We start from the raw sequence: 20528 nt of genomic DNA on the forward strand, positions 1-20528 counted from the left end.
GTGTGGGGCCGAGCAAGACCCCAGTGCTCAGTACTGGGAAAGAGCAGCCAGGACAGAAGTGACAGCCATCTAAAATGCTCTGGTGCAGGCTCCCTGAGGAGATCTGCCCTAGTAAATACCAGTGGGTGCTCTTGATGACAAATTAAAACCAGTTGGGGCTTCCGGGAGTATTGATGCTGGAAAAAAGAATGAGAAAGGGAAGGGGAGAATTTGGGGTGGGTTGACAGGAAGATTTCTTTACACAGATAATAATCAAGAGAAAAAGGAGGGAAAGAAGAAGAATCACGGCAGAAGTATTACTTTCAATGAAGACTGGAGCAAAGGGGCACAGATAAATTTGTTTTCTAATAGCATGGTCAAGACAGCAAAAAAAGAAAACCAGCTAAGATAACTGGAGGCCATGCAGCTTTGGTCTAGTTCCTTGGCAGCACAGTACAGAGGTGGTACAATCTCTAAACTGGGCCAGCAACCCTCAGGTGTTCCCATGGTCTCCCACACTTCGCTGTCCTGCTTTAAAGTCCATGCTGCCGCACCTCTGGTGCCCTTACCTGCGTGGCTGGGTCACCTGTTTTCACCTGTTTTCTGCTGTGCTCACACTGTGTTTTCAGTGCTCAGGTACACTTGCCAGGATTCATCGTTGCACCTGTGCTACTTGTGTCCATTGCATTCCTCTAACTCACCTTGTCACGGTGCATAGTGTGAGATGAGACCAAGCGTGCATGCACACGGGTGCTATTTACGAGCCCTTTCTCTCTAATTCCACATTTCTACGGGCAAATAAAAAATACTCATTTTAAGGTCAATAACTGTAGCATATCGTGTGAAATAGGAGTGTTCAAAGTAGTAGTCCAGCCTGGAGTGTGTGAGTAGGACGTTGTGCATGTAGGATGGTGCCGGGATGGAGGACGTGGGGCCTGATCCCAGCGCAGGACAAGCACGACACCCTGCTGCTGCTCGCAGAGGGCCCGGGTGCAGCAGGAGGCACCCCTGGCCTTGTAACTGTCACAAGTGTCACTGGCATTCACAGTGAGCCCAAAGAGGGCTGTCACCATTCGTTTTCCAGCAGGCAATGAACCACGTGGCCCTCTGAGCCTGAGGGCTCTCAGAGCAGGCCCCAGACAGCTCTGGGCATCACCACACGTATCTAGGCCAGGCAGCCGGTGGCCCCAGCAGGAAAACTGCTCGCTTTTGAGTGGCAGAAATAATGCAGTGCTGCTTTCAGCTGAGCAGCTTATTCTGAGGGCTTTCAATGTGCAAGAAGACAGCGAGCAGAGAGGCGCCTCTCCTTCCCTTGCCAGATACGCTCCCACCATGTTTGCACTCCGGCCCTTCAAGGTGTGTGACTTTGGAGCTGAAAGCATCACGTCTGGGCTCCAGGCACTGCAACACCAGGCACTGACTGTTTCACCTGCAAGGCTTTCTCTCTTTGAGAGACTTGCCTGCCAAAGAAGAAAATGATGTCCAAATGATTTCTCTGACTGCACTTTTTGTACAAGTGCGCAAACACCTTGCTTAGGGCTCTGTGGCTATCCTGCTATATACAGAGCATGAGTCCTGAGACCACGGGCAAAGGGGAGGTTTGCTGTCTGCACTGCTGTTCCTGGCTCAGGTAGGGACCAGTGCTGCTCTTCTGTGAGCCGTACCTGGAGCTCCCTCGCTGCGGCCATGGCTCACAGTTCGATTTGGCTCGGCCTCAGCAAGGCCATGGGGGCTTGGCAATGTCGCCAGCTGTGCCTCATCATTTTGGTTTACACCCTAGGTTCAGTGGCAGCGTAAGGTTGTGTGATCAAAGGCAGAGGGTGAAGTCAAGTTGTTACGTACTGAATCCTGGGCCTTATCTAAGGTGGGTACATTCACCTGGTCCTTCTCAGGGTAAGCCAACATTTGAGTCACTGGCATAATTAATGTGACAGGGACTGGTCAGTCTTGAAGATTAGTGTATCAGTGTTGCTTCTAACACAATTCCTATTCCACCGCAAGAAAGATTTTCAACCTCTGTGACAGGACATGGAATGAAAATTGAGCATCCCTGAGTGGGGCAGGGAGTGGGGCAGCGGGGCGCTAAGTGGGCCCACCTGGCTGAGCACCTGTATGGTGGAGGGACCTGCATCGTGTCCTCCCTGTGAGCTTGGGCCTGCTGGGCCTGGGGCTGTGGGAGCAGGGCAAGGGGTGCCTTTGGAAACAGATCTTGGGAGACTGAGGGATCCCTGCTGGACTGGATAAGGCCCCAGCATTGAAGGTAGGCAAGTGGGAAGGGGGCCCTGCAGTGAGCAGGGATGGGGGGTGCTGGCAAGGAGGGTGGGAGTTCAAGGGCTTCCTTGGGCTGAGTATGGCTTCAGCAGGGCAAACAAAACCCAAACAAAGAGAATTAAAAACAACAATAACAAAAAAAGAGCTTATTTGTGTGGAAAGAAGCAGAAATTGTGCCTGTACCTTAAAATGGGAGCGAAGAGAGAAATGTCTTCTACTTGATAAAGCACTGAAGAGCTTTTTGTAGCACACTGTAGGTTGAGATATGACAATCTGATGCTTCCCGTTTGATCCAGTTACTTAATGCAATGTGCAGCCCTTGGAAGTGTTAGCGCTTAACCATTACTGTTAAAACATTAAAAAGCTAAACTATAAATAGCTTCTACTCTTCAGCAGCTCCAAAGCTATGTTTCTGGCTTCTTTTTACATTTATGTAAATACATAGAGGTGTCTGTGTGTGTATGTATACATTTAAAGGCAAGCAGCAGACAACAGAGTTTTGTGAAATAGTTGTAGTGAGTATCTAAAATGCTCCTGGTTCTAGTTTATACTACTAGCAGAAACGAGTAGTGTGCCCTCAAAAATACCCCTGCTGGGGGAAAGACAAAAACTTCTTGAGGGCAGAACTCAAGAGTAAACAAAATAATGATTCAATTGCTTGGTAGGGGAAAAAAAAAAAAAAAGGAGTGGGGGGACAAATATGCCTGAAAGAAAGACTAGAAGCTAAAACCCTAATTATACCCTGCAGTAAGCTGTCAGAAACTGGCAGCAGTGGGAGGGAGGGAAAGAGGCAAAGCTGATTTCAGTGAGTTTGAGCATAATCTGCTGTAACCGTGGTTAAAACGCCCTTTGTGTGGGATAGGAAGGTTCTGGGATTCTCCAACACAGGCTTTGTACTGCACTGACTTAGTCTATTCAGATGTTCAGGGTTGAAGTTACAGCGAGTGTAGAGCAGTTTCACCTGGCCAGCACCAAAATTCAAAGATTCCTCAGCTTCTCCACCTCCAAACGCTGAGTCTTTGTAACTAAACTGCTGATCCAGAATTATGATTTGAGGAACACAGATACTCTTCAAAAAGGGATAAAGGTGTAACCATCTGTTACTGATAATTACATTTCAGTTCAAAGAGCTTTTGATACCAGCATAAAATGTGGAGACCTTTTTTTTTCATGCTTATTGTAGTGGGTTAGGGGTGTGAAGAGAATTTGAGGGTTGTTCTCAGTATTTTGTGCTTAATAGGTCTTAGCATACAGTGTGTATCGGAACTGGCCTTGAGGAGAAAGATCTTAGTAGTTGAACTGGTTTATTACAGTGAATCACTGAAAAAGGCATTACTTGATGGAGGCAGCTTGGTTCTGAGAGGGTGTGTAGCTGTCTTGCTGGTGTGGGGTTTTAAAGTGTTGCAGACTGGATCCATAAACATCTTTATGTTGTTTGTGTGGCTGCATAATTTGTCCATGTGGACTTGAATTTTTATAAATGAAGTTAGATTCAGTGGACAAAGGGTGTGGGCATGCCCCTGAAAGGCCAAGGTCTATGAGGAGGTAATTGCTTAGCCTGTGTTCACAGCCCACCAAAATCTACAGACTAAGCATTTCTCAGGGCTTACTCTAGTGGGTGTTTCCCACAGCATCCACCTGGGAGGCAACTCCAACTTGAACACTGCACTCAGTCCTTCCTGTTTGAGTTGTTCCTTCTTCAGTGTTTCCTAATGCCAATGTTTAACTGTGCCCTTTATGTTGGTTATGGGTGTCTGTGGGACCCTAGCTGGCAGCTAAGCTGTCTCCTTCTAGAAGGGACACCTTTGCTCTGATCTGCTCCTGTGTTTTAACAGTACAGTGATTAATAGCATGCATTGGAGAGGTTTGGATTTCGATCTCTAAACCTTGGTCTGCCCTACATTTGGTGAATGCTCCAACTACTAGAGTACTGGATAAAATGAGGGGATTGGTCCATGTTTTTTATTATTATTTATTTATTTGAAGTCCAAGCCATAGGTCGTTTCTCCAGGATGTGGACTACAACTCTATTCCTTCCCTGCTGAGAATGGGAATCCTTGTCCTGTCCCTCCACAACTGCTTTTACTGCAAGGAACCGATTGTTCCTTTCAACATCAAGTTCTCAGGGCTGTGAGTCGTGTGTGCATGTTTTGTGGTCTAATGTGCCTCCTGTGAGCAGTGAGCTTTGCAGATAAAAAAAACCTTCTGGTGGAAAAGCTCACAAGTGAACTATTGCACATCTGCAGTTTCTAGACCATTAAAGCTGATGGTTTTCACCTAGTAGGATCTTTTGTTTTCCATCTGCTGAAGTCAGTGGAACCTTTAGGCTCTAACGTGACTTTCTCTCAGTTAGTATCTGTCTCAACTTCACTCACTTTCTTCAAAAGGTACCAGAGCAGAGCTCTTGTCAAACAGGGTGGGTTTCTTAGGTGATCACAATGGGTTTAACACAGTGCCAAGGAAGCTTCTAATGGCAAGGATGGCTTTAATATGCCCTCAGGCTTTTTCTTCATCTGAAATAGCAGACAAAGTTGGTGGTATCTAGCTTGTTGCTTCCCCACCCAGTAGAAGTTATCATTACAAACAACTGGTTAGGTCAGGTCACAACTAAGTGCCTAGTGTGAAAGCACCTCATACAGGTGGCATACCAAAATTGACTGCGGAGAGTCAATCAGGCCACCACACAATGTGACATGTCCTTTCCCCCCTCCCCCCTACAGAGTAGGAATGGTCAAAGTCACGCTCATCTCATCTGAGTAAGGCAGACGTACAGTTTACAGGGAATTACAGATCAGTCCTATCAAAAGCATTGCTGGAGGGGTATCTTTCAGGGTGGTTCCCTCAAGACAATCTGATATTGCCTTGATGAACGGAACAAAAGACAGTTTGGTGCTGATAATCTTCTAGGGCAAAGGCATGAAAGAAGCCAGGACAACACTCATGAAATGCACACACCACATGCTAAAATTTATTTCAAAGAAAACCTCTTTTATTATTTTTATATGTGCTAGTTAAAAGAAGCAGCTCTGGAACTGGGTTAAACTTAATTTGAAAGGTAAAACAATCACAGCTTGTGATTTCTCTGTACCATACATAATCACCCTGCTACAGTGCACATGACATAATCTGAAACATTATCCATTTATGGGGAGTAGGGGGAGGGAAGGGCAGAAAGACACACCAGGATTAAGATTAGAAGGAAGGGTACAGTAGTGTTATGTGATTCCCTGAATGCCAGGCCAATAGTTGCATGTGCCCTGTCGAATAAAGGAATTGTCTTCTTTGTCCGCCATGTTATTACATGATGTAAAAGCTCTCTGCTTCAGATCCAAAATGAAGTCTGTGCCTCCTTCAGTTCCTCCCTGCTATTCTCAGTTGTCTCATCTTACCACATATCCCCTTTAAGCTTGACTAAAAGCGATCCATCTGTGGAAGATGGAGTTCTTAGGATCAGGACTTCACCATGTTCATTGCATAGGGTAGTGCACCATATAAATATTAAGGAATCAGGAGAACAAGTGAAGTCCGCTCTCCTTTTTGGTCCAAAAATCTGCACAGAAGTATGCTTACTCCGAACCAGAGAAATAACAGCATCTGAAATGCCACATCTGTGCAATACATGAGAAAAACGAAAGGATATGTTCCAGCCAAACTTGAAGCTAATTCCAGGAAACTGCATTTCCAAGGAAAAAGGATTTCACTGAATTCTAGCACTAGCATGTCCTGTAGATGAACTGCAGATAAGCTAGGAGCCTGCACAGCGCACTACCCCAACACTGATGGAACAGAGATCTGGCAAGCACTTTCCTCAATAAAAGTAACCACGTCGGTATCAGACAGCAGCAGGAGAACCCAGATTTCCTACTCCATCCACTGTGCCTATACAATTCCTGGGAAATGACTTTGACAAAGTGCAGTTTCAAGGGGCTGAGCAGGGGAAGAAGGGCAAGGTCTCTTGCTCAGACCAAGGGTAGCCTATCTAATTAGTGCACAGACCAACAAGCAGAGCCTTTGATACAACCTTGCTTGGTAAGAATTGGAGAAAGGCTACAAGATTTTTCTAGAATTCTTCTCTTCCCCTCCACCCAATTTCAACTTGCAAGTGAAGTATTGCTTGAATTTCCTGTCAGTGAATTTCCTCCTACACGTTTTAAAGACTCCCAGAGCACTGCTTCAACACTAACATAGTTTAAAAAAAATCTGGAGCTAACCCAAAGCAGATTCACATCAGTCAGATCTCCATCGCTACTGTTCTAAAGATGGAGGTGCCTTCTCACTCTCTGTGCAAATGCAAACCTGTTCCCTTGTTGCACAGGGCCCTACCTCCTTCCTCCTGATACCTACCCCACTTCTGGCTAAGTGCCACGCATGTTGAAAGGAGACTACAAACTGCCTGTGATTTCTCAAAATCCCTCTCTGTGTTCCTTCCACAAGCTATCACTGGCATCAGCAGCCACCAGGGTACCAGATTCCATTTGGGACAGCAATTTCGGTAGCACTACACCCCTCAGGGAACGTTGGTTCACCAGCACCTGGTCTTAATGAATAGTAAGAGAGCTCTACCAAAGGCCACTGCGCACACAGATGGACAGACATCAGTATTTCTGCAGAGAAGTACCTAACAATTGGAGGGCATGGCCAGGAGCTATCACCAGCAATCAGTTCTCTGAGGTCTACTTAATTATGGCCTAGAAGACGGTTCCCAACTGATCCTATGAAAGTTATCACCCAAATTTGCAAATATTGCAAGGAAAAGGAGCATTCTTCTTCCTGCAGTGGATATCATCTGTGAAAAGTGCAGCTGAGGGACGCAACAGTTGGTTTATGAATAAATGGGACTTGGGCCTCCAGTATTGCACAGTGGGTCCACAGCACATTTGTGACTCTGGAGATGCTCTGAAATCTAAAAGATGTCCCTAAGTTATATGCCAAGTCCTTCCCTGTATTTATACTTCTGGGAACTGTAGACAAGCCTTTGTTTTGTGCAAGATGAAGAAGTTATTTTTTCCTCTCCAATGAAAGGCAAAGGATTCAAATCTAAATTTGTGTTTCACACATTACAGCTGCTCTTAGAAGCAGCCAAATGATTCTTGTCCTGGTAAGACAAAGGAGAAGAATCCCAGCTAGTGAAGAGGCTCTTTTCTGTTATGATTTCACAAGAGGTAAATTCACCCCAAGAGGTATTTTTCTGCTCCTATTCAGAAAATAAAGCCTGGAGAAATAAGCCATGTAAAAGGGCCTCTCTGCCTGGGTCGCTGAGTGCACCCAGTCCCCTTCAAACACAGAGCCTGCCATAACTTAAGAAAAGAGCCTGCTCTGCAGTGTGACCTTCCTAGGAAGACACATCAGTATCAAGAGGATAGAAAGCTGCTGAAGCAGATGGATGCTGAGATTTTAAGATCTATACAGTTCTTCTGCACAGAACATTTTGCTTGTACCATGTGCTTGGAGCTGCCTGGCTAAGAAGGAAGAAGGGAAGTGAGGGCAGAGAAGGCCTATTTCTGATCTGTGTGTGGTGTGAGCTGGATATAACTAGGAACACTGACTCATTTGTGCTGGCTCCAAAGGCTTTCTACTGCATATGCAAACTGACATGTTTCTAAAATCATGATGCTCCTCTGGAATTAAGATGCTCCTTGCTAATCCAATTTTTCACATGGATTTCCCAAGCAATACTTGCTTAACTTCTTTGCATTGTCTAAAGAAACACAGGGCCTGATCTTCCTCTGGATAGCCTGAGCTAGGAAAACAGAGGCAGTAGAAGGGGCATGCCATTAGGGATATGGAAATGTTCTTCAGCAGGGAAGTCCCAGTTCATGTTAGGGGGACTCTACCTGCACGCTACAGGAAGAGGAGGGAACAGGGATCAGACCACATGGGGTATTCCAGACTTGCAAACCACATGAGGGAAGAAGGAAAAAAGAAAGTGAAGGACAGATAAATTCGTACTATCAGAGATGAAGAACGGGGATTTTGAGTTCAGGTACTGCCCTGACTTGATGATCTCCTACCTCAATCCTTGCATGCAGAGAAGGAACAAGGCTGGGCTGTGACTTGTGCTGGCTGGCCCTTGCTCTCAGGGGCCCCTCTTTGGAAGCTGTCAGCTGGAGCAGGGGGATGTCCCTTGCACCAGCTGGGGTCAGGGTGGGCGCCACAACACCCTCTTTCTTCAACACTGAGTACTAGGCAAGGACACCTCTGGAAACTCAGACTCTGCAGTGGTTTCCTCTGCTCTTGAGAACAGGCTAATGGCTCCCTAGGCAGGATGCAACACAGCAGAAGTGTTCACAAATGCCAAAGAAGGGGTGAGAATAACATGACTTCCCCTGTGGCCCTGCAGCAAGCTGCTCTGGCTACTGCTGCTTCAAGAGGCCCAGCCCCTCCGTAGCTGCTGGAGGACTGCAAAATGGGACTTTGTGTCAGACCGACAGTGATACAGCGGCAAATCCCCAAGCAAGAAGAATTTGTTAAAGTCCACAGGCACTTATTCTTTATAGAGAGAATGCTAAGACTTAAAGCCTTCCCTTGGCAGAGTGCCACCACAACACAACTTCTGGCTGGACAAATGGCACATGGTATGAATGGCACATTGACTGACGGTGGCACCATGCACAGGGAAGAGCTTCATCCCCAAATAGATTGCAAGGAAGAGGGTGGGCTTGCCTGAGCCTCACAGACAAAGTGGGGGAAAAGAAAGAACTCTCATAGCTGAACAAAACTGGGATTGCTGGGGCAAGAGTCCTCCTTGTATCCCGTTTCCGTTATGGCTCAATTTGTGATTACAGCAATTTAAGTTCACAGTTAAAAGCCTGCTGGCAAGATTGCAGAAGAGTATCAATAAAAGTGAGGGGCTTTTAGTGCTGAAACGGAGAGTTCTCCTTCATGTTGGCTAGGTTAAAAGAGCGCCCCAGGTCTCTCCCCATTCCTCCCCTCTCCGCTATATATAATTCCTGACAGTAGATCTTTAGGCACACCTGTCTCAACCCTAGCTCCAGTTCTCCTTCTTGAAAGCAAGCTGCACAGCTTCATTCACATCCTGCACAATGTATGATGCCTCCACCAGGCTGGGGTCGAAGCCGAAGTCCCGATGGCCGTGGAACACAGTCTCTGTGTTGCGCTCCTCTGGCTTACTGGGAACTTCTGCATTGTGGCGGTAGACCCCAGTGCAGACCAGAATTGACTTGCAGCTCTCCACTGCAAGGCGGTCCTCGGTTTGGGGACTGGCTGCCTGTGGGCTCCTCTTCACCCCAGCCTGGACCTGGTTCCGTTGAGCTGACTTGAGGTAGTTGTTGTAGAGGTTTGCCCCATAGACATCAGACATAGGGTTGTCCCTGGGTAAGGTCACAGCATGAAACAGACATGAGAAACCAACCCACACAACGATTTCTGGCTCTGGCAGTCTGGGAGTAAGGCAGCACTGAGGAAGGAAGGGGTACGAGATATTTGCTAACATCAGGAGAGCCACCTGGACTGGGTGGGCAGTCCACTTACTGGTGTGTCCCATTCGGCTGTGGTAAAGGCCACGTGCTTCATAAATATCTTATTTCAAAGGGAAAAGGTCACATCCAAAGCAATTTTAGCCATTACAGTCACGTATTCCCTACAATCCCAAGTGTTTGGCCTAACTGGGCCAACGGTACTACATTTGGGTCTTTTACCTTGTTCTTTAAACGAGTCATGCTACATGCACACTGCACCCCCACTAACAGCTTTGCTAGGCTGACAGTGCCCTTCAAATTAGAAGTGTAGGGTGCAAAAAGATAACATCCCCTGTTCTAAGATGTGAGGCTACACACTTAACCACGGGGATTTCAGTATTTGTTTTAGATATCCCCATTAAATAAAACCACGTAAATCAGTACGCAACTCCCTAAGCAAACCAGAAAGTAAATCAGTCTCTTACCCAATTGCATAGAGGCGTCGGATGGGAGAGTTCCAGCCCTGCTTTTTGGCTTGCTCGTTTATCAGGTATTCGGCATAGCGGTAGGTGACTGTGCTGGGTTTGCCAATCAGGGCCTCGTACTTCAGCTCCCGGCCTGTCACCTTCTTGTAGATGTTCTCCAAGCAGAGAAGGAAAGTGCCATGGCCGAACCTGCTCCAGAAAGGTCATCAGTGTCCCCAGTCACACCACGTGCATGGCAAACACTCCTCAGAGACAAGGACAATCCATCTGCTGTAACCAGGATACTGCACAGTTTGGACGTGGCATCTGCCCACAGACTCCTACACAGGCTTGCTTCTTTAAAGTTTGTCTTAGTTTCTCATGCAATTTTTGTGTTTCTGCTGCTAATTATGTCACACAGTCAGACTAACACTAAAAAAAATACTGTGTCAAAAAAGGCCATCTGCAGGAGAGCTGTACGAACCACCCTAAAATTTTTAAACGTGCTTTTTACCTGGGCATCTTGGCTTCAGCCATCCACAGGAGATCCATGTTGCAGGCAAGGACAGGCAGGTGGGGGTATGGTATTTCTTCCAGCTCTGCCCCAGGGCTCCCATTGCTCAAGAGTACGTCAATAATAAGTTGCAGGCTTGTCTCCCACCTCACTGGCTCACCAAACAGAATCACCCCTGGAAGATGTCAAGAGATGCTTGGAAACTCAGTGTCCATGTACACGACCTGCTACCAAGAGCTACCCACTACAAACCTTCTGCTGGGATGTCCTGGCTCATACAGCTACCATCAAAATGCAGCTGATGCCAAAGTGCTAGTCTGCATGGCACTGGATCACATTCACCACTGCTTCCAGATGTTGGATCACAGTACACATAAAAGCTGGCTTTGCTCTTACTGGCTTGTGCTTCACGTTGCATGAGGGCTGCCTGGCTGCCACCTGGCTGTACCCTCTGAATAAGCCACCCGCAGATACCGACGAGCTGACAGCACGTCATTAGCTCCCATCCCAGCTGGCTTGCCTTACTGTTATTTCTGCTTGCTGTTCATATGTAAACAAAGGCCACTGCTTACCTTCTATAGTGGGGAAGCCAGTGGTTGGAGGAGGCTGCCAAAAAAAAAAAAAGGAGTAGGTTAGTAATGCAAAGTCTAATGCAGTCTCCAAAACAAAACTAAAAATGCTTCCTCTGAAACTGCCAAGGCAGTCCCATAAAGGGTCAGGACAAGGCCACCTTGAATCCCAAGAAAGATTTCCCCCACATTCCCATCCCAGATTGGATTTCGCAGATCTTGCATTCCTGTCTCTCAGACCTGGAGGTGTCAACCAAGCCATTTTACCAGTCACTGCAAGGAACAGTAGTGAAACATAGGCATGGCATTAGTACACAAGGGGGAAACAGACTGCCCTTCCAGCAGGAGACAACACAGGGAACAGCAGAGAGATGCTGGCTGCACAGCACCAATCCCAGGCTCTCGCTAAAGGTCACGAGCAGCCAAAGTCTGCTCTGCGATTTTGCAGCTTCTCCACCCCATGTTGTATCCTTTAAGAAACACCACACCAGACCACTTGTTCCACCGATGTGTCGAGAAATTACCAACTCCTTTGGCCTCCGGCTCTGATCCACCATGTCTAATAGGGGATATGCCTTCCTCAGTGCCTCTATGGTGACCACATGCTTGAACCCCAGGCTATTTCAGTTCATCAAGGAATCACATGAGGTCTGTTTTTTGTTTGTTTGGTTATGTTTTGTTATTTATTTTTTTTTAAGTTACTAGCAAAGGCATCTATAGGATTAAGAAATGCTAGTCCTAGTAGCAGAGCAGTTACATAAACCCGGTAATGCATAACTTCAAGGCTTTCAATCAAACTGTAGGTTATGCTTCAACCTAAAGGTGGCCTTAAGGTTTACCAAAAAAAAAAAAAAAAAGCACAGACTGGAGTGATTTACTTTGTAATCAGGTACACCTGCAAGTAGGAAGAGCACAGAGGTGGCTCCAAGACAGAATGGATGTGCTTCAGGAGACCTTTAAGGCCAGTGCTCTAGTACTGAGGCACTGCAGGTCAGGCTTCTTGGCTAGAAGCAGAATCAGTGACGCTCTCGTCAGCTTAGCTGGTGAAAAGACAACGGTGCATGCTGGTAAAAAGACACAAGGAAAGGCTAAGTTGCATTCGCTTGCAGAACACCTTTCCATTAGCTCATCCTGCTTGTCTTGGGGAAGCACAGCAAAGCCAAAGTTCTGCACCAAATGCAGTCAGAGGTTAAGCACAAGGTGTGACTGCACACGTGTACAGAAGGGGAGGGTCTGTTCTGTGTGTTCCCTGTTCCAGTTCATTTTGTTCTCTGTGGGACCTGTTAAGCTAACTCAAAGAAGCCATTAACGCCCTCAGTTAGAGAGACAGAGCCATGATCCAAATCCACCCCTTCAGAGAAGCTAAGCAAGCAGGAGCAGGTTAGGATGAGGTTCTCCTTCCAGAGCTAACCCTGGCATCGAAGGTGATATGCCTTCAAAGGCCCAGGGAACAGGGCTGTGCAAATGAGGGGAAGCTGCCCAAAGCACTTCAGTGATGAAGCTGATGGGCTGAAATGGTGAGTAGATGCATGGGCCAAGATGCTGTAGATGTTGCAGGCAGTTCTTACCTCCTTGCAGGTATGAGCTACGTCAGACCCTTACCTTGGGAAAGCAGTATGCGTGTGGGATTGTCTTTTAAACCATGTCTGTACCGCGATGCTCTGGCTCTAATGATATTTGATTCAACTGCTTTTAAATTGCTGGGGAAAACCTTAGTTGTGGAAGTGCTGGGAGTGATCTATAATGCATTTTGCCAGAATTGGAAGGAGCATAACTTTATCTCAAGAGTGAGAGAGGCCCAAAGGCTCTGAGCCCCCTGATGACACCTTGCTAGCAAGAAGAGTAACGCAGCTCACAGGAGAGGCAATCAGCATGAGAAGTGAAACGCTGACCAAGGAAAGACAAGAAGGGACTGAGATGGAGATCGACAGTAAGTGCCTACATGTGAGCCTCTCCACACGGGTGCCTCCCAATAAGACAAGAGCGGAGGCCTTTCTGTCTCCTTGCACCTCCACAAGCTGACCAAGCAGATGTTATGTGTAGGGGCAGAGCTGGAATGGCAGCATGTAGCGGGGAAGCAGCAGCAAGAAGCAGGACAAGCACAGCAAAGGATACTTGTGGGCGTTCTCCTCCACGGGCCCCTGCCCGGCCACCAGCATGCACTTCTGGTGGAACTGGCTGAAGAGCCGCAGCGGGCTGTGGGACAGGATCACCTGCTCCGGAGACACCTGCGGGGAGAGGAGAGGAGAGGCGAGGAGAGGCTGCCGGGGGGCACGCGGGGCCGGCGTCCCCAGCCCCGAGGTCCTCCCGGGCGCCCCTCACCTGCAGCCCCAGCGCCTGGGACAGCTCTCGGGCCTTGGCCGCCCGCAGGCAGTTGCCGGCGTTGGTCAGGAAGACGACGGGCACCCGCAGCCCCCCGCCGGCGCCCGCCAGCCTCCGGAAGGCCTCCCGGGCGGCGGGCACCACCTGGCTGCCCCGCACCAGCACGCCGTCGATGTCGAAGAGGAAGCCGAAGGCCGGCGGCTGCAAGGCGAGCGGAGGAGCGCGCGGTCACCGCCAAGCCGCCATTTGCCGACCCCGGCCGCCACCCAAGCCCCAGCGGCCGCCCCGAGCCCTCCGCGGGCCCCGGGAAGGACGCGGCCGGACAGCCCGGCCCCCGCCGCCTCCTCCGCCGCCGCTCACCCGGCCCCCGGCGCTGCACCCCCGGCCGGGCGGCCCCGGTGGCCCCGCACCGCGCAGCGCCCCGCGCCCGGCCCGCAGGCAGCCGCGCAGCGCCATGCCGCCCCGCCTGGCCGCCCGCCCGCCTGCCTCCGGCACGGCACGGCTCGGCTCGGCTCGGCTCGGCACGGCGGCGGGGCACGCCGGGGCTCGTAGTTCCCGGACTACAGCTCCCGGCGGGCGCGGGGCCGGCGGGGCGGGGCGGCGGCGGACACGGCCCCGCAGTGCGGGAGGGGGCCGGGGTTGGGTGCGGTACGGGGGGGCGCGGGGGAGCCGGAGGGGCAGCCTGCGCCAGCTGTGGGAGAGGTGGGCAGAGTCACAAGGGCAGGAGGACAGCTAGAGGCTTAGGCGCCTCCACATCAATTATGCCAAGCCTCACGGTGGTTTGTCTAACCCCTTCCCGAACGCTCCAGCGATGGGAGGCTCTTGGTTTTGTTACTGAGCCTATTCCAGCGCTGTGTGGTCTGGTCCTGAGGGTTACAAAGGTTTCATTCCGCCTGAGTTCAGTCGGAGGTTGCTGCCACTTACCCTGCCTGCGGTGCACATGCAAAGAAGGAGCTCCGTGACCATTTTTTACACCTATGAGAACTGCTGCCCTGCCTTTGCTCAGTCTTTTCTATAGAAACCCAAGTCTTATGGTCTTTTGCCTACAGATCATAAAATCTTCTAAAGCCCTGATCATTTTCCTTGCTCTCCGATGATGTGTCCCAGTGGCTCCCTCTTTCTTCCAGCGTGCAACAGAAATCTCAGCGCTGAATTCTGCTGAGGCCTTTTCAAACCTGAGAAAAGCAAAAGGTTCACTCCGTGCCCGTGGAGATGAAACAATGATTGCTTGCTTTCTGGATAGGTGTAAGATTTCCCGACTCTTGCAGTGCGGCAGGTTTAACACATACAACTTTAAGCATCAATTATACAACGACTGGAATTGTGTTCATTTCCATCACCACGAATATCACTGTTGATTAGTTTTTGACCCACTTTAGCACCCAGAGCCCTTTCTGCAGCACTGTTAAAGCACTGGCAACACAGGGTTATGCATTCGTAAAGATGGTTATACCTCCTTAAGTGCCTTTGCCTTAACTGAATTGCCTACTGTTTATTTCACATCGTTTCCACAACCTGCCAGCATCGCTTTAGTTTCCTACAAGCGTTTGCAGCTCCTCCTTGCCCTGGCAAAACTTATGCCGGCCCCGGAGACATTACGGAAAGTACTCTGCTCCAGCAGCCTCTCAGCAGGCCCTGCAGCACTGGGTTTTAAAGCCACTTGCCGGAGCACAACTGCGTGTAAACGCCCCCATCGCCCGCAGAGGCCGGCAGGGGTCCCCGCTGCTCCACGGGCCCGCTGCTGTCCGGCTGGCAGAGGGCTCTCGGCACGGGGGGAGCAGGGGGGCCCTGCTGGAGGGAGGGCTTGTTCTGCTTTAAAGGGAAAAAAGGGGTGGGGGAGGATAGCGGGGAACCGGAGTGAACTTTTGGAGATCCGGTGCATGGGAGAGTTGGTTTCCCACACCCTGGCTGGGGGTGAGCTGCTGCCCCTGCTGCTGCTGTTTGGTTTGTGGGCTCTGTTTTCTTCCTGTGAATCAGCAGAAAATGTCGCTGGGGCTGCCAGCCCTCCTGGAGCACTGGGGCTGGGGTCAGCGGGGGGATTTTGCACCCACCCGGCCTCTGAGCTCCCCGCATGGGGTGACTTATGCAGCGGAGACCTGGTGGGTGAAGAGGTGCCCCCAAAGAGCGCGTGTGCCCCAGCTCCCAGGGGGCTGGCAGAGATGCCGTATTTATTTTTACGAGGAAGGCCGTCCAACAGGCTCAAGTGTTTATTTTTAAACCACCGCATAGGGAGTTTGCCAGCGGTCAGGCACAGGCTGAGCCTGGCACACGCGGCAGGAGCTGAGGGCGGCCAAGCACCGCACCCCGCAGCGCCTGCCTTGGCTGCTGAGCCCAGCACTGCCAGCACCAGCAGGCAGCCTTTAGCCCACTCGTCCCTGTGCTAAACACCCAGCCATGTCATTTTCCTTCAAGAAAGGAAAATTTCATCGGCAACGCTACTAGGTTTTGTGTGTTATACGTGCGCCTTTTGATTTCTTCTACATCACATCTGGAAACAGCTGCATCCCCTAACACCCCCAGTGCCCCAGGGACGGCCTGTCTGCCCTTCTCACACCAGTCCATGGGAGACTCTCTTTTCCTCTCTCTACCCCGACTTCAGCGTTTCCCCCACCCCCTTTCAGAGCTGGCTTTAAAGACAAGCAAAACAGCCAGTTGCCCGCAGCCTTCTCCTGTGGGTTCCTGTGTAAACTTTGCAGCTCTGTTTTCCCTGGACTCTTAGCCTTGTCATCACCCCCCCCTCCCACCCACCCCCCTTCTTGACCTTCTAACATCCCCCTCGAAAGCAGCCCTACCTTCAGTCTCTTTTCTTACTGCAGAGACTCTGGTGGCCTGAGCCAACCCTCCCCCCAGTTTATCTCTTTTCTTTCCCTGCTACAGCCTGCTAGTGGAATGATGGACAACCTAAAGGTTGAGAAAATACAGTAAAATGCCTTTCTTATCCTGTAATGACCAAGGGGGAGGACACAGCCTGATAAAAATGACAAGCCAGAAGAATTGCGAGCCAGACCCTTCACCTGCCTCTTCCTCAGCAGACAGAAAATGCTTGATCCACTTGCCGTGATTGCAACTGCTGCAAGCCCGTAAAGAAAGGAATTAAGTACTTAGCCGATTAAAGCTACGAGTTTCTGGCCAAGGAAACGTCCGTCTGCTACCTGTAAGAAGACTAATTCAGAGACTTGTAGGAGAAGAACCTAAAGCAGGCATAGCAGCAGGAGCTTCTCCAGCCTGGTGTTTTATGGCCAGATAGAGGGCTTTGCACCTGGCCTCTGCGTGGTCCCACTGCGGTGATGGAGGCTCACGTGACATATAGCCCCAGCAGCTCTCTTGGGTCTACCTCTATTTTCAACCAACTATTTTACTTCTCTGTTTTTGTTGGCGTGATTTTTGACGGCAACCTCTAGTGCTGGATCAGCCGTTTCCTGCCAGCGAATGAGCAGGAGGTAAACATTTCATTTACTGGAGTGCCCCAAAGGTGGTCTAAGCTGCTGTGGAACAAAACAGCGATGGATTTGTGACAGGGTGTGCTGCTAACAAAGCTCTGTCCACCTCCCCTTTACACAAATCAAACCTGAAGAGGCCACAGGGAGTGACTGGTGGGGGAGGGAGCAGGCATAAGGCTTGGTATGTTCCTCTGACCACTTGAAGTAAACAGTACAGAAACTTCTGGGGATTTTCTGCTCTCCTTCCTTGCTCCTGAGCCCAGATGGACACGGAAGGGGGGCTCTGTCTGCCCCATTAGCTCTTGCTCTGTTCAGTGCAGCCTCCCACCACCCTCGTGGCTGCCTCTAGACCTGTTCAGCCCAATGCCTCCCTCATCTCAGTGTTTTCAGGTTCTCTGGCTGGCCCTTTCTTCCCATGCCCACCACTAGGACGTGAGGAGCAGAGCCCCAGACTGTACCATGTAGTTAGCAGGCACTTGTCAGCTTTGAAAAGAATGGGATGGTCACACAGTATTTACTCTTCTCCTTGTTTTCCTCTGCTAAAATCATGCTAAAAGCAAGTAAAATGACCCGCAGTAATTCCTTTTAGCCATTCATGCTGTGGCTACCACAGAGATGGTACAAAGCCATAATAGGAGGAGAGGTGGCACAGGCAGATCACATCCATCTGGTGATTGCTGTATGAAACCGTGGCCCAGAGCTGAGGGCAGCTACCGTGTGGAGTGGGGAAAGGTTTCTGGGAGGGCTGTGTCACATCTCTGCCAAGTGGCCGAGGCTTAGCTCCACAGTGTGTTAGCCCTGTGGGTCAAACTGCCCTTTGCACCATGCTGCAGGCTCCCTCGTAATCATATTCCACTGGATGACATGGAACATCCCCCCCCTCCACTGCACATTCCAGAATAAAAACTTAACATGAAGTACTGGTATCCCCAGCACTTTTGCCACCCAAAAAAAAAAAAAAGAGGAGAATAATGGAACCCAATAATGGAAACAGGCTTAAAGATTTAAATAAGTCTTATGTTCTGAAGGAAATGGGGAAGAGAGCATTATATATAAAGTATTTGCACAATAAATGTGATCAGGGAACTAAGGAACTAAGGTACTGAGAGTAAGGAAATGCACTGGCCGCAAAATCCTTAAAATGTTACTGCAAGTTCTAAAAGCTGAGTCTCAGCCAAGTCCCATAGCCAAGTTTGCCCTAAGCTTTGAGGTTATCTGAATGGATTCATCTTTCTTAACTGCAGCAGTCCCTCCTTTTTTGCACACCTAGAGTTGAAGAGGTGAGGATGCAGTCTGGGTTTTGCTGTTATCACCTTCCTCTGAAATGAGTCACAGCCCTAAGAAGAGTTGATCCCTAGCTGTAAAACAGGCCAGCCTTTCCTCCTGTCTGACTCTCTACGGGCCTAAAAGTGGTTACAGCACATCTTCCAAGAGGACTCCAGGGAAGCCCCACATAAGGCAATGCCCTGTTCAAGAAGAAAAGTGAGGAAGGCTATACCAGTGGAGTCAGAGACCTCCATTCACTTTAGGTTCATACTTAAACATAATTGATCAGGATGGGAAAGTTTCTTCCGTCTGGCCAGCCCTCGTATACCTCTAGCAGAAGGGGGGTCACAAATCTGAACGTAGGCCTGTAGGGTCAGGTTTCACCTTTCTAAGGGCTTCATCCGGAGGGACCTGGACAGGCTTGAGAGGTGTGCCTGTGTGAACTTCATGAAGTTCAACCAGGCCAAGTGCAAGGTCCTGTATCTGGGCCAGGGCAATCCCAAGCACAAATACAGGCTGGGCAGAGAATGGATTGAGAGCAGCCCTAAGGAGAATGACCTAGGGGTCCTGGTGTATGAAAAGCTCACCAGGAGCTGTCAATGTATGCTTGCAGCCCAGAAAGCCGACCGTACCCTGGGCTGCATCAAAGCAGCGTGGGCAGCAGTGCAAGGGAGGGGATTCTGCCCCTCTGCTCTCCTCTGCGAGGCCCCACCTGGAGCCCTGCGTTCAGCTCTGGGGCCCCCAGCACCAGAAGGACATGGACCTGTGGGAGTGGGCCCAGGGGAGGCCACGGGGCTGATCAGAGGGCTGGAGCACCCCTCCTATGGAGACAGGCTGACGGAGCTGGGGTTGCTCAGCCTGGAGAAGGGAAGGCTCCGGGGAGACCTTACAGCGGCCTTCCAGTGCCTAAAGGCGCCTGCAGGAAAGCTGGGGAGGGACTCCTGGTCAGGGAGTGTAGTGATAGGACAGGGGGAATGGCTTTAAACTAAAAGAGGGTAGAGTTAGATGAGGTATAAGGAAGAAATGTTTCACTCAGAGGGTGGTGAGGCACTGGCACAAATTGCCCAGAGAAGCTGTGGCTGCCCCATCACTGGAGGTGTTCAAGGCCAGGTTGGATGGGGCCTTAGCCAACCTGGTTGGAGGTGCCTCGACCTATGACAAGGGGTTGGAACTAGATGATCCTTAACAGTCCCTTCCAACCCAACCCATTCTATGACTCTTCTGCAGATGTCTTCAGACCTGTACAATCTGAAACCCACAGTGACTTCTGTGCTGTAATCCCAAACATCACCCACTGGGGGTTCCAGATATTGGGCCATGTCATGTCACAGCTGCTGATGCCAAGTAGGCAAATGACCTAATGCACAACAGGCACTTTCTAGGAAGGTGATACTGGTCCCAACAAGTGTTTGGCAAATAGAGGAGCTATCCTTGCTGCTAACACTTGTAGGTAATGAGGAGGGAGAACTACAGGTAAACAATAGGCCTCCAGTGCTTCAAGCCATCAAGACACCATATGCAGGATCATCTGAAACCTTTCTAATGTGGAAGAAAAGGAAGAGGCACGGATCAACCTGTGCTAGGGAACTCAGCTCCTCCCACACCAACTCTCTAACGATTAGCTTCACCTTGGCAGCATAAAGGCTTGACTATGGGAGAAGCAACACATGGTAAATACAAGATCTTCTTCCCATCACATACAGCAGAGCTGAAATATTGGGGGGGTGGGGAGGGAACGACACTCAGAGAGACTTGGCTTTAGGTCACTGGTTAGCAGTCATCCATCCTACCTATTTGCAGCGGCTTTCCTCAGCAGGATTACACGTAAGGCATTTTGTCAGTCAGTGGTTATGGGACTGCAAGGAATGCCTACATCAGGGACTGAGCTCTGCGCACTTGAGGAGGAGAAGGAAAGGTAAGGTGAGGTGCTTTTACACTGGCTCCTCCTCCAGTATAAAGCTCATCCCACTACCAAATCTGCGTGAAGGCCCACAGAAGGCTTGCCAGCAAAGAGCAGCTGCTGGCAGATCAGAGGAAGGTGTGGGTCGTGTGGGCAGAGAGCTGGAGTGAAGGCAGCTGTAGCTGGAAGGGGCAAGCAGAGCGTGGCACTGAGTCCGAGATGTGTGACTGCCTTCTCACTTCTGCTTTCTCGGGTTTGTGTTGCTGGCTTCTGAAATCCAAACACCTTCATTTTGCTGTGTTTTTTTGTTGTTTTTGCCTGGGATAACCAGACACAAGTTTACAGGCTGTGAAATGTGGGCGATTTAACGTTGGGCACACAAGTG

At 49.8% G+C, this 20528-nt stretch overlaps 1 protein-coding gene and 1 long non-coding RNA gene across 4 annotated transcripts; one reads left to right on the top strand and one right to left on the bottom strand.

Moving 5' to 3' along the window:
- Window positions 1-2078: 2078 nt before the first annotated feature.
- LOC308187788 lies at window positions 2079-18809 on the top strand. Of its 2 annotated transcripts, none has more exons than XR_013944905.1 (2): window positions 2079-2239; window positions 16415-18809. It is a non-coding gene; the product is annotated as an uncharacterized lncRNA (long non-coding RNA). The 2 variants fall into 2 exon arrangements; XR_013944906.1 differs by lacking the exon at window positions 2079-2239 and adding an exon at window positions 11840-12732.
- Window positions 5218-14028, bottom strand: HDHD5 (haloacid dehalogenase like hydrolase domain containing 5). 2 transcript variants are annotated; one of them, XM_080576101.1, is made up of 8 exons: window positions 13898-14028; window positions 13538-13738; window positions 13331-13443; window positions 11704-11833; window positions 11219-11252; window positions 10647-10821; window positions 10154-10342; window positions 5218-9581 (listed from the first exon to the last, which is right to left on the bottom strand). In XM_080576101.1, exons 1-8 carry the CDS (start codon window positions 13991-13993, stop codon window positions 9236-9238), a joined length of 1284 nt encoding a protein of 427 aa, XP_080432227.1. In that variant the 5' UTR covers window positions 13994-14028; the 3' UTR covers window positions 5218-9235. The 2 variants fall into 2 exon arrangements, with proteins under 2 accessions (XP_080432227.1, XP_080432228.1); XM_080576102.1 differs by having other exon boundaries at window positions 11740-11833; window positions 13898-14022.
- Window positions 18810-20528: the final 1719 nt, after the last annotated feature.

The sequence above is a fragment of the Anser brachyrhynchus genome (genome assembly GCF_964034855.1).
Source record: "Anser brachyrhynchus genome assembly, chromosome: 1".
NCBI classification, from domain to species: Eukaryota; Metazoa; Chordata; class Aves; order Anseriformes; family Anatidae; genus Anser; species Anser brachyrhynchus.